The sequence below is a fragment of the Ornithorhynchus anatinus genome, chromosome 6 (assembly GCF_004115215.2).
Source record: "Ornithorhynchus anatinus isolate Pmale09 chromosome 6, mOrnAna1.pri.v4, whole genome shotgun sequence".
Classification (NCBI taxonomy): Eukaryota; Metazoa; Chordata; class Mammalia; order Monotremata; family Ornithorhynchidae; genus Ornithorhynchus; species Ornithorhynchus anatinus.
Window position 1 is genome coordinate 47,101,598 of NC_041733.1, and position 14,694 is coordinate 47,116,291.

The 14,694-nt window shown below is 60.6% G+C and overlaps 1 protein-coding gene across 2 annotated transcripts in view; it reads left to right on the top strand.

Moving 5' to 3' along the window:
* Window positions 1-2,567: 2,567 nt before the first annotated feature.
* TAF1 (TATA-box binding protein associated factor 1) overlaps window positions 2,568-14,694 on the top strand; it is a 45,397-nt gene continuing 33,270 nt past the window's right edge. For both annotated transcript variants that reach the window (XM_029067779.1, XM_029067780.2), the window contains exons 1-7: window positions 2,568-2,766; window positions 8,794-8,926; window positions 9,441-9,557; window positions 10,317-10,433; window positions 12,020-12,273; window positions 13,663-13,887; window positions 13,989-14,213. In XM_029067779.1, the coding sequence (XP_028923612.1) occupies window positions 2,647-2,766; window positions 8,794-8,926; window positions 9,441-9,557; window positions 10,317-10,433; window positions 12,020-12,273; window positions 13,663-13,887; window positions 13,989-14,213 (1,191 nt within the window). In that variant the 5' untranslated portion in view covers window positions 2,568-2,646. The remainder of the gene's footprint in view (window positions 2,767-8,793; window positions 8,927-9,440; window positions 9,558-10,316; window positions 10,434-12,019; window positions 12,274-13,662; window positions 13,888-13,988; window positions 14,214-14,694) is intronic.

Below are 14,694 nucleotides of genomic sequence, written 5' to 3' on the forward strand. Positions count from 1 at the left end.
ATTCCCCTGTGTCTCCCCCAGCGCTTAGAACAGTGCTCGGCACATAGTAAGCGCTTAACAAATACCAACATCATCATTATTATTATTACTATGCGCAGAGCACTGGACTAAGCCCTTGGGAAGTACAGTTCAGCAATAAAGAGGCAATCCTGCCCACGCCGGGCTTATTTATCGGCACTCCTCTCCCACTACACCCCAGCTCACACCCTCTGTTCCTCTACAGCCGCCACTGGTCTGCTGTGCGACTTTGGGCAAGACACTTCACTTCTCTGGGCCTCAGTTCCCTCGACTGTAAAATGGGGATGCAGAATGTGAGCCCCACGTGGAACCACCTGATGACCTGGTATCCTCCCCAGCGTTTAGAACAGGGCTTTGCACATAGTAAGCGCTTAACAAATGCCATCATTACTATTATTACAGCCAACCTACTCACCCTGCTTGGTCCTCCTCGCTCTTACCTCTGACGTCCTCCGGTCTGCTGCCACTTGTCTGCTGGGTGACCTTGGGTAAGTCACTTCACTTCTCTGGGCCTCAGTTTTCTCATCTGTAAAATAGGCATGGAAAAATCATGAAATGTGTGAGCTTAAAACACTGCCTGGCACATAGTACGTGCTTAACAAATACCGTAATTATTATTATTATTATTATTATTACCTCCTGCTCACGCCCTCCCTCCGTCGATGGATCGTTCGTATTTATTGAGCGCTTACTGGGTGCAGAGCACTGTACTAAGCGCTTGGGAGGGGACGACACAGTGGAATTAGGGCACGCGTTCCCTGTCTCTCCCTAAACTTCAGGGCCTTTCCCTTCTCCCGACCGTTGTACTGGACTCTCCCAAACGCTCAGTACAGTGCTCTGCACCCACTTGGACTGTGAGCCCCACAGGGGACAGGGACCGACCTAATTAACTGGTACCTACCCCAGCGCTTAGAACAGTGTTTAATGCATAATAAGCGCTTAATAAATGCTATAAAAAACGCTCAATAAATTGCAGTGATTGAGGCCTTTCCCTTATATTTTCCACTACTCCCATTTCAGAACCCGTCTTCCCCTTTACTCTGCAGATACGAATTAATCAATGGCATTGATTGAATAATGATGATAGCGGTTAGGGGCCTACCCTGCGCCAAGCACTGCACTAAGCGCTGGGGTGGGTCCAGGCAAAGGGGGTCGGACCCGGTCCCTGCCCCGCGCGGGGCTCGCCGTCTCCATCCCCATTTTACAGAGGAGGAAACTGAGGCCCAGGGAAGTGAAGTGACTGGCCCAAGGTCACACAGCAGACAGGTGGCAGAGCCGGGGAAGCAGCGTGGCGCAGTGGAAAGAGCACGGGCTTTGGAGTCAGGGCTCATGAGTTCGAATCCCAGCTCTGCCACTTGTCAGCTGTGTGACTGTGGGCAAGTCACTTAACTTCTCTGTGCCTCAGTTCCCTCATCTGTAAAATGGGGATTAAGACTGTGAGCCCCACGTGGGACAACCTGATTCCCCTGTGTTTACCCCAGCGCTTAGAACAGTGCTCTGCACATAGTAAGCGCTTAACAAATACCAACATTATTATTATTATTATTATTAAGTCATGACCTCTTGACCTCCAGGCCCGGGCTCTACCCGCTATGCCACGCTGCTTCCCAAGTGCTTAATAAATCCCCAAATAATAATTCCAATTCCACAGAATTGGTGGGCACATTCCCTGCCCGCAAGGAGTTTTCTATTGTCCTCTCCTTAGCGCTTAGGCCAATGTTCTGCACACAGTAAGCGCGCAGTAAACACGAGTGAATGAGTACCCCAGCGCTTAGAACAGTGCTTCTAACACAGTAGGTGCTTTAAAAAAAAACCCCGGAGTTATTTCTTAATATTATTTTTCCAATTTTAATGCTGCTAAGGTTGGCAGGCCCCCTGACTGGTGGACCGGAAGTGCGCTCCCCACTGAACAGCCCGGCCCAGGAGAGTCACGTGACCCAACCCGGGGTCGTTCTTGGCCTGCCGCCGCCGCCTCCTCTCCGGGCGCGATACGCATGCGCGGGGGTGGGGGTCGGGGTGGGGGGGAAATAAGCGGCCCCCATTTTGGGCGCGCGCCATCCTGAGGGAATACACATGCGCGGGGAGGGGGTGGCAGCGGCCCCCTCCCTTGGGGCGCGCGCCATCCTGAGGGAATACGCATGCGCGGGGGGGTGGCAGCGGCCCCCCCTCTATTTGGGGCGCGCGCCATCCTGACGGGATACGCATGCGCCGGGGAGGGGTGACAGTGGCCCCTCCCCTTTGGAGGCGCGCGCCATCCTGAGGGAATGCGCATGCGCCGGGGGTGGCAGTGCGCCCCCCCCCTTTTGAGGTACGCGCCATCCTGAGGGAATACGCATGCGCAAGGAGCTGCCCCCCGACGCCGGGGGGCCCTTTCCGGGCTCGCGCCATCGTGAGGGAACGCGCATGTGCAGAGGACGAGAGGGCGGCAGCGGCTAACCCCCGCCCTCCTGCGCCTGCGTAGTCCCGCCCCCCGCCGGCTCACCCAATCACCGTCTTCCATCTTTCAATTGTAGCCAATCAGGCCGCTCCGCCGGGGGTGGAACTCCTTCGCTTCCGGCGTGTGGGCGGCGGGTCGGGGCCCGGCGGGGGCAGGTCCCCGGCGCCGACCTGGGCCTCTTCGCCGGCATCATGTCGGACTCGGACAGCGACGAGGACTCGGGCGGGGGCGGCCCCTTCTCCCTGGCCGGCTTCCTCTTCGGGAACATCAACGAGTCGGGCCAGTTGGAGGGGGACAGCGTGTTGGACAAGGTGAGGGCCGCCCCCCGGCCGCGAAGGCTTCTGGGAGAGAGAGAGTTTGGTCAAGGGCTGAGGAGAGGGGGATGCTGGGAGCGGGGCACGCAGGAAGCGTGGCCTAACAAATTATGCTCCTGATTATTACGTTATTATTGTCATTATTTTTGCTGTCTTCCCTGTCAGCTCGTTGTGAATGTGACCGATGATTGGTGATGATAATGATGATGATTTGGGAAGCGCTTACTAGGTGCCAGGCACTGTGCTAAGCGCTGGGGGAGATAGATCATGCGGTGGTCGCAGCTGGAGCTCACAGTCTTAATCTCCATTTGATGATGATAATAAGGTTGATATTTGGGAAGCGCTTACTATGTGCAGAGCACTGTGCTAAGCGCCGGGGGAGATAGATCATGAGGTTGTGCCACTTGGAGCTCACAGTTTTAATCTCCATTTGATTATAATGATAATGTTGATATTTGGGAAGCGCTTACTATGTGCAGAGCACTGTGCTAAGCGCCGGGGGAGATAGAAGATCGTGAGGTTGGCCCACTTGGAGCTCACAGTTGTAATCCCCATTTGATTATAATGATAATGTTGATATTTGGGAAGCGCTTACTATGTGCAGAGCACTGTGCTAAGCGCTGGGGGAGATAGATCATGAGGTTGGCCCACTTGGAGCTCACAGTCTTAATCCCCATTTGATTATAATGATAATGTTGATATTTGGGAAGCGCTTACTATGTGCAGAGCACTGTGCTAAGCGCTGGGGGAGATAGATCATGAGGTGGTCGCAGCTGGAGCTCACAGTCTTAATCTCCATTTGATGATAATAATAAGGTTGATATTTGGGAAGCGCTTACTATGTGCAGAGCACTGTGCTAAGCGCTGGGGGAGATAGATCATGAGGTTGGCCCACTTGGAGCTCACAGTTTTAATCCCCATTTGATTATAATGATAATGTTGATATTTGGGAAGCGCTTACTATGTGCAGAGTACTGTGCTAAGCGCTGGGGGAGATAGAAGATCGTGAGGTTGGCCCACTTGGAGCTCACAGTTTTAATCTCCATTTGATTATAATGATAATGTTGATATTTGGGAAGCGCTTACTATGTGCAGAGCACTGTGCTAAGCGCTGGGGGAGATAGATCATGAGGTTGGCCCACTTGGAGCTCACAGTTGTAATCTCCATTTGATTATGATAATGTTGATATTTGGGAAGCGCTTACTATGTGCAGACCACTGTGCTAAGCGCCGGGGGAGATAGAAGATGGTGAGGTTGTCCCAGCTGGAGCTCACCGTCTTAATCTCCATTTGATTATAATGATAATGTTGGTATGAAGCGCTCACTATGTGCAGGGCACTGTGCTAAGCGCTGGGGTTGATCATCAGGTTGTCCCCCGTGGGGCTCCCAGTCTTCATCCCCATTTTGCAGATGAGGTCACTGAGGCCCAGAGAAGTGACTTGCCCCAAGTCACCCAGCCGACAAGCGGCGGAGGCGGGATTGGAACCCACGACCTTTGACTCCCAAGCCCGCGCTCTTGCCACAGAGCCACGCTGATGGGTGCATCGTCCTCTCCCCGGCGCTTAGTCCAGGGCTCATTTATTCATTCAGTCGTATTTATGGAGCGCTTACTGTGTGCACAGCACTGTGCTAAATGTGTGGAAAGGACAATTCAGCAACAGAGACGATCCCTATCCAACAGCGGGCTCGCAGCGCTCAGTAAATAGGCTCGAATGAACGAAGGATGAACCCCATCCCTGCCACTTCATAGGAATCGTGGCATTTGTTGAGCGCTTACTATGTGCCGGGCACTGTTCTGAGCGCTGGGGGAGATGCGGCTAATCAGGTCCCGGTCTCGCGGTCTTCGTCCCCATCTGGCAGATGAGGCCCGGAGAAGTGACCTGACTCGCCCAAGGCTCCAGAGCAGCCAGGTGGACGAGGCAGGAGTAGAACCCAGGTCCTTCCGACTCCCAGCCCCGCGCTCCGGCCGCTCGGCTGTTCGCTGTGGGCCCTTGGGCTTGTCACTGCACCTCTCTGGGCCTCAGTTTCCTCGTCTGTCCAGTGGAGAGAAGCGCGTCCAGCGGTCGCAGTGAGTCGTATTTAATGAGCGCTTAGAGGACACTGTACTGAGCGCTTGGGGACAGCAGAGCAATAAAAGGACACATTCCCTGCCCGCAACGAGCCGGAGAGGGAGAAGCGGCGGTGAGAAAAGGAACGGGAAGCGGCATGGCCTTCGGGAAGGAGTCCTGGACTGGGGGTCAGAGGGCCTGGGTTCAAATCCCGGCCCGGCCACTTGTCTGCCGTCGCGGCCCGGGGCGAATCACTTCACTCCTCCGGGTCTCCGATCCCTCGGCTTTCCTCGATCCCTCCGGGGGGATTAAGGCTGTTGGGACGTGGATTGGGTCTCGTGTCTGTCCGCCCCTCCGTCGACCCCGCGGCACTTATTTTTACGTCTTTAAATTAGCTCTGATCGATTATTAGTATTGTGTGTCAGACTGTATGTTAATTGTGGGCGAGGAGCATGTCTGCCCACTCTGTTGTCCTTACAGTCCCGACTTCACTCTGTCGCTTGGATCATTTTTCTACAAACACGCCGTATCTCCCCGCTCCTCGAGACCCTCCGGCGGTCGCCCGTCCCCCTCCGCGTCAAACAGAAATTGGTCCCCGTCGGCTTTTTAGAGAAGCGGCGTGACTCACTGTGAAGAGCCCGGGCTTGGGAGTCGGAGGTCATAGGTTCAAATCCCGGCTCTGCCCCTTTCATTCAATAGTATTTATTGAGCGCTTACTATGTGCAGAGCACCGCACTAAGCGCTCGGGACGGACAAGTCGGCAACGGACGGAGACGGTCCCCGCCCTTTGACGGGCTCACGGTCCGATCGGGGGAGACGGACGGACGAGAACGACGGCGATAGATAGAGTCGAGGGGAAGAACGTCCCGTAAGAACGGTGGCGACTAAATAGAATCGAGGCGACGTACGATTCATTAACAGAATAAATAGGGTGACGAAGATAGATTCAGTCGAGCGGACGAGTACGGTGCCGTGGGGATGGGGAGGGAGAGGGGGACGAGCGGAGGGAAAAGGGGAAAATGAGGCTTTAGCTGCGGAGAGGTGAAGGGGGGATGGCGGAGGGAGTAGAGGGGGAAGAGGAGCTCAGTGTGGGAAGGCCTCTCGGAGGAGGTGAGTTTTAAGTAGGGTTTTGAAGAGGGGAGGAGAATCAGTCTGGCGGAGGTGAGGAGGGAGGGCCTTCCGGGACGGCGGGAGGACGCGGCCCGGGGGTCGACGGCGGGACGGGCGAGACCGGGGGACGGCGAGGAGGTGGGCGGCGGGGGAGCGGAGCGGGCGGGGTGGGCGGTAGAAAGAGAGGAGGGAGGAGAGGTAGGAGGGGGCGAGGCGACGGAGAGCCTCGAAGCCTAGGGTGAGGAGTTTCTGTTCGGAGCGGAGGTCGACGGGCGGCCGCCGGAGGTGTCTGAGAAGGGGACTGACGGGCCCAGATGGTCTCTGCGGGAAGACGAGCCGGGCGGCGGAGCGGAGGATAGACCGGAGCGGGGCGAGACGGGAGGAAGGGAGATCGGAGAGAAGGCCGACACGGTAGTCTAGCCGGGATATAACGAGAGTCGGCTGTGAGACTGTGGGCGAGTCACTTGACTGCTCTGGGCCTCAGTTCCCTCATCTGTAAAATGGGAATGAAGACTAGGAGCCCCACTTGGGACAACCCGATGACCCTGTATCTCCCCCAGCGCTTAGAACAGTGCTCTGCACATAGTAAGCGCTTAACAAATACCCTCTTCAAAACCCTACTTAAAACTCACCTCCTCCAAGAGGCCTTCCCAGACTGAGCTCCTCTTCTCCCTCTACTCCCTCTACCACCCCCCCGTGTGAATAGCTTTACATTATATATTAGAAATTATTTATGTTCAGGCCCGTCTCCCCCTTTAGACCATAAGCTCATCGTGGGCAGGGGACGTATCCGCTGACGCCGCCGTTACTGTCTACGTATCGGGCCGACTTCATCCACTTCAAGTTCATCCCTGTGTGCTTCGACTCTGCCCAGCCAAATAATCTTCCACCCTTATTGACACCCCCGCCCGTCACCCTCGCCAGTTTTTCCAGATGTTTAACTCGCTCCTCGGGCCCCCTGCCTCCTCCATCCCTTGCCGCCAATGACCCGGCCACCAACTTGATTAAGAAAATTGCCACCAACAAGCGTGAGCTCCCCCAGATCTCCCCTGCCCCTCCTCAGTCCCTTCCCCTTCCGGCTCCTTCTTCAACTCTTCCATCTTTCCCTGTGGGATCTCTAGAGGAGATCTCCTGTCTTCACAAAACCCATCCCCTCCACCTGCACGTCTGACCCCATTCCTTCGCACCTTATCCAAACACTCGCTCCTTCCCGTCCTCCCTCCCCGACCGCCATCTTCAACCGTTCGCTTTCCAGTGGCTTCTTCCCCACTGCTTTCGAACATGAACGTGTCTCCCCATCCTAAAAAAAACCTCCTCTGACCCCACGATTTCCTCCAGTTATGGCCCCATCTCTCTCCTAAGGTTCTTCTCCAAACTCCTCGAGCGAGTCGTCCTCGCTCGCTCTGCTGCAAATCTCCCTTCTCGACTCCCTCCGATCTGGCTTCCGTCCCCTTCACTCCACAGAAACCGCCCTCTCCGAGGGCCCTGGCGATCTCCTTCTTGCCAAATCCAGCGGCCTCTATTCCATCCTGATCCTCCTCGGCTGCCTTCAACACCGCAGACCACCCGCTGCTCCCACAGACCTGAGCCCACCTCGGCTTGGCCGACACCATCCTCTCCCGCTCCTCCTCCTCCTCCTCCTCCGTGTCCCGGGCGGGCTCCTCCTCGGCCTCCCACCCCTGGACCGCGGGGGTCCCCTTCTCTTCTCCATCTTCACCCACTCCCTCGGAGAACTCTTCCGCTCCCGCGGCTTCGACTCCCACCTCTACGCGGACGATTCCCCAATCTCCCTCTCCAGCCCCCCTCTCTGCGGTCTCACATTTCCTCCTGCCTTCGGGACACCTCTCCTTGGCTGTCCTCCCATCCCTTTCAGCTTAACATGTCCAAAACAGATGTCCCCATCTTCCCACCCAAACCCCGCCCTCCCCCTGACTTGCCCGTCACTGTAGACGGCACCGCCGTCCTTCCCGTCTCCCAAGCCCGCAGCCTCGGCCTCCTCCTTGACTCCTCTCTCTCATCCAACCCGCTTATTCAGTCCGTCACTAAACTCTGTCAGTCCCACTTTGACAATATTGCTGAAATCCTCCCTTTCCTTCCCAACCGCTGTCCCGTCAATGCAGTCGCTCAACCGCCCCCTTCTCGACGACTCCTTGAGGATCTCCCGGCCTCCCGTCTCACCCCTCTCCGGTCCAGACTTCCGCCTGCAGCCCGCCTCATTTTTCTACCGAAACGTTCAGGACTCGTCTTCCCCCTCCTCACGAAACTCCCGCGGTCGCCCGTCCACCTCCGCGTCAGACAGAAACCTGTCACCGTCGGCTTTAAAGCCGTCCATCGGGTCGCCCCCTCCTACCTCACCCCGCCGCTCCCCTATGCCGACCCGGCCCGCGCCCTCCGCTCCTCTAATACCGACCTTCTCCCTGCGCCTCCATCTCGCCCGCCTCACCTCCGACCCCTCGCCCACGTCCCGCCTCTGGCCCGGAACATCCTCCTTCCTCTCCGACGGACAGTGACTCCCTCCCTCTTCCAAGCCTTCCTGAAGGCCCACCTCCTCCAGGAGGCCTTCCCCGACTACTCCCCCCTTTCCTCTTCTCCCGCTCCCTTCTGCGTCTCCCCGACCCGCTCCCTTCCTTCGTCCCGTCCCCCCCCCCCCGTTCCCAGCCCCGCACCGCTTATGTCCACCTCCCTCATTTATCGATCTCTCTTCACGTCTGCCTTCCCTTCTAGACTGTCAGCACGTCGTAGGCGGGGAATGTGCCTGTTTATTGTCATATTGTCCTCTCCCAAGCGCTTAGGACAGCGCTCTGCACGCGGGAAGCGCTCGACAGATAGGACCGAACGAATTAAACGAATGCCGTCCGGTTTCAGGAATGCAAGAAGCACCTCGCGGGGCTCGGGGCCCTGGGCCTGGGCAGCCTCATCACCGAACTCACCGCCAGCCAGGACGACCAGGACCAGGATGACCAGGACGCCCCCGACAGGACCCCCGTGGACGAGGAGGGTGAGGGGCTGCGGCCGTTGGTGGGGGGGCGGGGGTGGCCGGCCTCCCCTCCCTCCCCGTCCCCCTCACTTTCTTTCATTCATTCAGTCATCTTTATTGAGCGCTCCCTGGGTGCGGAGCACTGACCTGAGCGCTTGGGAGAGGACAGTACAATAAACAAGACACATTCCCCGCTCCCTTCCCATCCCTCTCGCTTTCAGTCGTATTTATTGAGCACTTCCTTTCATTCATTCATTCATTCATTCAATCATTTATTGAGCGCTTCCTGGGTGCAGAGCACTGTAGTGAGCGCTTGGGAGAGGACAATACAGTAAACAAGACACATTTCCCGCTCCCTCCCCGTCCCTCTCACTTTCGGTCCTATTTACCGAGCGCTTCCTTTCATTCGTCCATTCAGTCGTGTTAATCGAGCGCTCCCTGGGTGCAGGGCGCCGTCCTGAGCGCTTGGGCGAGGACCGTAGAGCAATAAACAGGCCCCTTCCCCCGCGCGGTCCCCTCCCTCCGCTCCCCCCAGGATGGGTGAAGAGCACCGACGAGGCCGTGGACTACTCGGACATCAGCGAGATGGCGGAGGACGAGAGCCGCAGATTCCGGCAGGTCATGGGCAACCTGCAGCTGCCGGGGCGCTCAGGTGACCGGCGGGCACCCGGGGGGGCACCACCCGCGACCCCTCCCCCCCCCCCGTCCGTAGCGAGCGCCGACTGCGTGCGGAGCACTGGGCCGAGCGCTGGGGAGAGGACGACAGAGCAGTAGAACCGGCGCGTTCCCTGCTCACGGCGGGGCGGTGGGGAGGCCCAGGCCGATGGAAGAGCGCTCACTGTGTGCGGAGCACTGGGCTGAGCGCTTGAGAGAGGGGAGCTTGACGATTCCTGCCCTCCGGGAGCTCAGTCTGCCGAACGCGGAGCACTGGCGAGAGGACAGTAGCGTTCGACGTGATCCCCGACCTCCGGGGGCTGAGCGTCGCCCGTGTGAAGAGCGCTGCGCTGAGCGCTTGGGAGGGGCCGGTGCGGTCGATCTGGGGGACACGCCCCCCTGCCCCCCGGGAGCTCGGCGGCCCGGCGGAGGAGCTTACGTTTGGGCATAAGCGCCTCGTGGGCAGGGATTCCTGCCCCTCGTCTGTCTTCCGCACCTCTGAGCGCCCGGTACGGGGTCCCGCACCAAGCGGCGCTCAGTAAGTAGCCAGACGAGGCCGTTGTCTCAGAAACAGCCCGGGAGCCCGGGCAGCGGGGGAGGACGACCCGGCCTCCCGCTGAGGGTCGGCGGCGGGCTTCCCGGCCGGACTCCGGCCCCTCCGTGGGTGGGGATCGGGCCTCCGGGGGGGGTCCTGGCCGCGGTCCGGGCGGCTGAAGGCCGCCCCTCCTTCTCCCCGTCGGTCTCCCCCGTCCGCCAGACGACGAGGACGACTACGACGCGGACGGCGACGACATCGACGCCAAGCTGATGCCGCCCCCGCCCGCGCCGCCCAGCCCGGCCAAGAAGGAGCAGGACAAGGACCACGGCCACGCCGGTGCGTCCGCGCGGCCCCCCGACGGACGGGCGGACGGATCGACCCCGGCTGTAAAATAGGGATGGGGAACGTGGGCCCCGTGGGGACAGGGGCCGCGTCCAACCCCATCAGCCCAATCTGACGCCTGGCACGTAATAAATACGACGGTTACTGTGATTACCGTTAGGTTGGACGCGGTCCCTGTCCCACCTGGGGGCTCCCAAACTAGGTAGGAGGGAATAGGGTAGAATCCCATTTTACAGATGAGGGAACCGAGGTCCAGAGACGTGAGGCGACCTCCCCCGAGGAGGCCCGGGCCGACCCAGGCTGTGAACCCAGGTCCTCTAAACCCCGGGCCCGGGCTCTGCCCGCGTCGCTTCTCTGAGAAAAGTGAAGGGACTCGCCCGAGGTCACCCAGCAGACAAGTGGCAGAGCTGGGATGGGGATGAGAATAATAATAACAGTGTTATTTGTTAAGCGCTTACTGCCCGGCTTAGTGGAGAGAGCCCGGGCTTGGCGGTCACAGGTCGAGGGTTCTCATCCCGACTCCGCCACTTGTCTGCCGCGTGACCTTGGGCAAGTCACGTCGCTCCTCGGCGCCTCAGTTACCTCATCTGTAACAATGGGGATTAAAAAATGTGAGCCCCGCGTGGGACAATCTGACTACCCTGTATCTCCCCCAGCGCTTAGAACGGTGCTCTGCACAGGGTAAGCGCTTAACAAATACCAGTATTATCATTATTGTTATCATTCCTGTGTGCCAGTCGCCGTTCTAAGCCCGGAACCAAGGTCCTCGGACTCCCCGGCCCGGCCTTTCGCCTCTTGGAGAAGCAGCGGGGCTCGGTGGCAAGAGCCCGGGCTTGGGAGTCAGAGGGCGTGGGTTCTAATCCCGGCTCCGCCACCTGTCCGCTGGGTGACCCCGGGCAAGTGACTGCACTTCTCTGCGCCTCAGGGACCTCTTTTGGAAAATGAGGATTAAAAGTGTGAGCCCCACGTGGGACGACCTGATTACCCTGTATCTATTCCGTTGCCGAATTGTCCATTCCAAGCGCTTAGTCCAGTGCTCTGCACATAGTAAGCGCTCAATAAATACTATTGAATGAATACTCCAGCTCTCAGAGCAGTGTTTGGCACATAGTAAGCGCTTGAGAAATACCTTCATTATTGGAAGCATCGCGGCTCGGTGGAAAGAGCCCGGGCACGGGAGTCAGAGGTCGTGGGTTCTAATCCCGGCTCCGCCCCTTGTCAGCTGTGTGACTTGGGGCCAGTCGCTTCACTTCTCTGGGCCTCAGTTCCCCCATCTGTAAAACGGGGATGAAGACCGTGACCCCCCCAGCGCTTCGAACAGCGCTTTACACCCAGCGCGTAACAAATGCCATCGTCGTTATTACTAATTGGCCATGCCGTTTCTCTAAGAGAAGTGACCGGCCCAAGGTCACCCAGCGGGCGGGTGGCCGAGCCGGGACGAGGACCCAGGTCCTCGGGCTCCCGGGAGGTCCGTCGGACCCCCGGAGGAGGAGCCCGGGGCCGACGCGGGGGTCTTCCCTCTCCCCCCCCGGGCGTCCGGCGACGGGGCCCGCCTCGATCCCGCCCTCCTCCCGTCGCAGAGGCCGGGGACGGGATCATCCTGCCGTCCATCATCGCCCCGTCGGCGGCGGCGGGCTCGGCCACGGCGGGGGAGAAGACCGAGAGCAGCAGCAGCTCGTCCGACTCGGAGTCGGAGGCCGGGCCGCGGGCCGCCCGGCTGGCCGAGCCCAAGGAGGGCCAGCTGACCCTGCCCCTGGCCGGCATCATGCAGCACGACGTCACCAAGCCCCTGCCCTGCGTCACCCACCTCTTCCCTGAGTTCCGGCCCGGAAAGGTGACGACAACCGTAACGATCGTAATACTTACGGTGTCGGTTAAGCGCTCACTGCGTGCCGAGCACTGTTCTAAGCGCTGGGGGGCGTCGCGGCGTGCTCGGGTTGTCCCCCGTGGGGCTCGCGGTCTTCACCCCCGTTTCCCCGATGAGGGCACTGAGGCCCGGAGAAGGGAAGTGGCTTGCCCGAGGGGGACAGAGCAGACGAGTGGCGGAGGCGGGATTAGAACCCGTGACCTCGGACTCCCAAGCCCGGGCTCTCGCCACGGAGCCACGCTGGCCGGGAGGGGCGGGGGGCGGAGGCGGGGGGCGACCCGGCGCCCAGTCAGCGCGGGGTATTTATGGAGCGCTCGCTATGTGCAGAGCGCTGAGCGCTCGGGAGAGGACGATACAACACTGGTGCCCTGCCCTCAATCAGCGGTATTTACTGAGCGCTTACTGGGTGCAGAGCACTGAACCCAGCGCTCGGGAGGGGACGATGCTACGATACAATTGGGAGACACGTTCCCCGCCCGCCGTCAGCCCATCGGTAGTATTTATTGAGCGCCTCCCGTGTGCAGAGCCCTGGGCTGAGCGCTCGGGAGAGTCCAGTACAACCCGAGTCGGTAGATACGTTCCCTGCCCGGACTAGAAAGGCCCCTCCGGCTCCCAGGTTTTGCCTTGCCTCCCCCTCCGGGTTTTGTCGAGCGCTTACCGCCGGCCGAGCGGTGTCCTAAACGCTTAGGGGAGTCGGTGGCATTTGCCGAACGCTTACCGGGTCCGTTCGTTCATTCACTCGATCGTATTTGATGATGATAATAATAACGTTGGCGTCTGTTAAGCGCTTACTACGTGCAGAACGCCGTTGTAAGCGCCGGGGGAGATACAGGGTCATCGGGTGGACCCACGGGAGGCCCCCGGTCCTCATCCCCATTTTCCCGAGGAGGGAACCGAGGCCCAGAGAAGTGAAGCGACTCGCCCACGGTCCCCCAGCTGACAAGTGGCAGAGCCGGGGTTCGAACCCGTGACCTCCGACTCCCCAGCCCCTTCCATCGCGCGCCTGCCGTGGGCCGAGCGCTGGACGGAGCGACGGGAAAGTACAGTGGGGCAGCCGAGGGAGACGATCCCTCCCCGACGGCGGGCTCGCGGTCTGGAACGGGGGAGGCGGACGTAAGCGCGAGTAGACGGGCGGCGGTAGCGTCAAGGTAGAGAGAGAGGATTCTCGATCTGCGGACGTTATCGATAAAGTAAACAGATCGGTAAATTAGGTAGCTAGATGAGCGCGGTGGGGCGGGGAAGGGGGGTAGAGCAGAGGGAGGGAGAGGGGGGCCGGCTCCCGGAAGGGCTCCCGGCGGAGGCGAGCGCTCAGCGGGCGCGGCCTTCCGCTCCACCCTCCTCCCGTCCCGCCCCCAGGTGCTGCGCTTCCTGCGGCTGTTCGGGCCGGGCAAGAACGTGCCGTCGGTGTGGCGGAGCGCCCGGCGGAAGCGGAAGAAGAAGCCCCCGGCGCGCGAGGCCGGGCCCGGCGGCCCGCCGCCCGAAGGGGAGGCCGGCCCCGACCCCCGGCCCGACCGCCCCTGCCCGTGGGCGGCCGAGCCGGCGCCCCCGCCGCCCCCCGAGCAGTGCCTGTCCGACGACGAGGTGGGCGGAGGGCCCGGCGGGCGGCGCGGGGCGGCGCGGGGCGGCGCGGGGCGGGGGCCGAGCGCGCGCTCCCTCCCACCCTCCCTCGCTCCCGGCCGCAGATCACGATGATGGCGCCGGTGGAGTCCAAGCTGAGCCAGGCGGCGGGCGCGGCGGCCAAGGTGGCCGAGGCGGAGCCGCGGGTGGCCGAGTGGCGCTACGGGCCGGCCCGCCTCTGGTACGACATGCTGGGGGTGCCCGAGGACGGCGGCGGCTTCGACTACGGCTTCAGGCTCAAGGAGCCCGACGACCGGCCCGGGGGCCGGACGCCGGCCCCGGCCCCGGAGGTGAGCGGGGGCGACCGGAGCGGCTCGGGGGGGCTTCGCCCCGGCCCCCCCCATTCCCTCGCTCCCCTTCGGCCTCGCCCCCGACCCGCTCCCGGGAAGCGGCGCGGCCCCGGGCCGGCCGCCTCGCCTCCCTGGGCCTCAGTTCCCTCATCTGGAAAATGGGGACGAGGGCCGGGAGCCCCACGGGGGACGGGCACTGTGTCCAATCTCGTTACCTGGGGCCCGCCCCGGCGCTGGGAACGGCGCGTGGCGTGTAGTAAGCGCCTAAGAAATGCCGTCACTCTTCTTCTTCTTCTTCTGCCGTCTCCCGAGCGCCGAGTCCAGCGCTCTGCGCGCGGGAGGGCGCTCGGTAAATCCAACCGTCTCCGCCTCTCTCTGTCATTCATTCATTCATTCATCCGGTAGTGTTTTCCGAGCGCTTACTATGTGCAGAGCGCCGTACTAAGCGCTCGGAACGTCAGTGTCACGGGCAGGGAATACG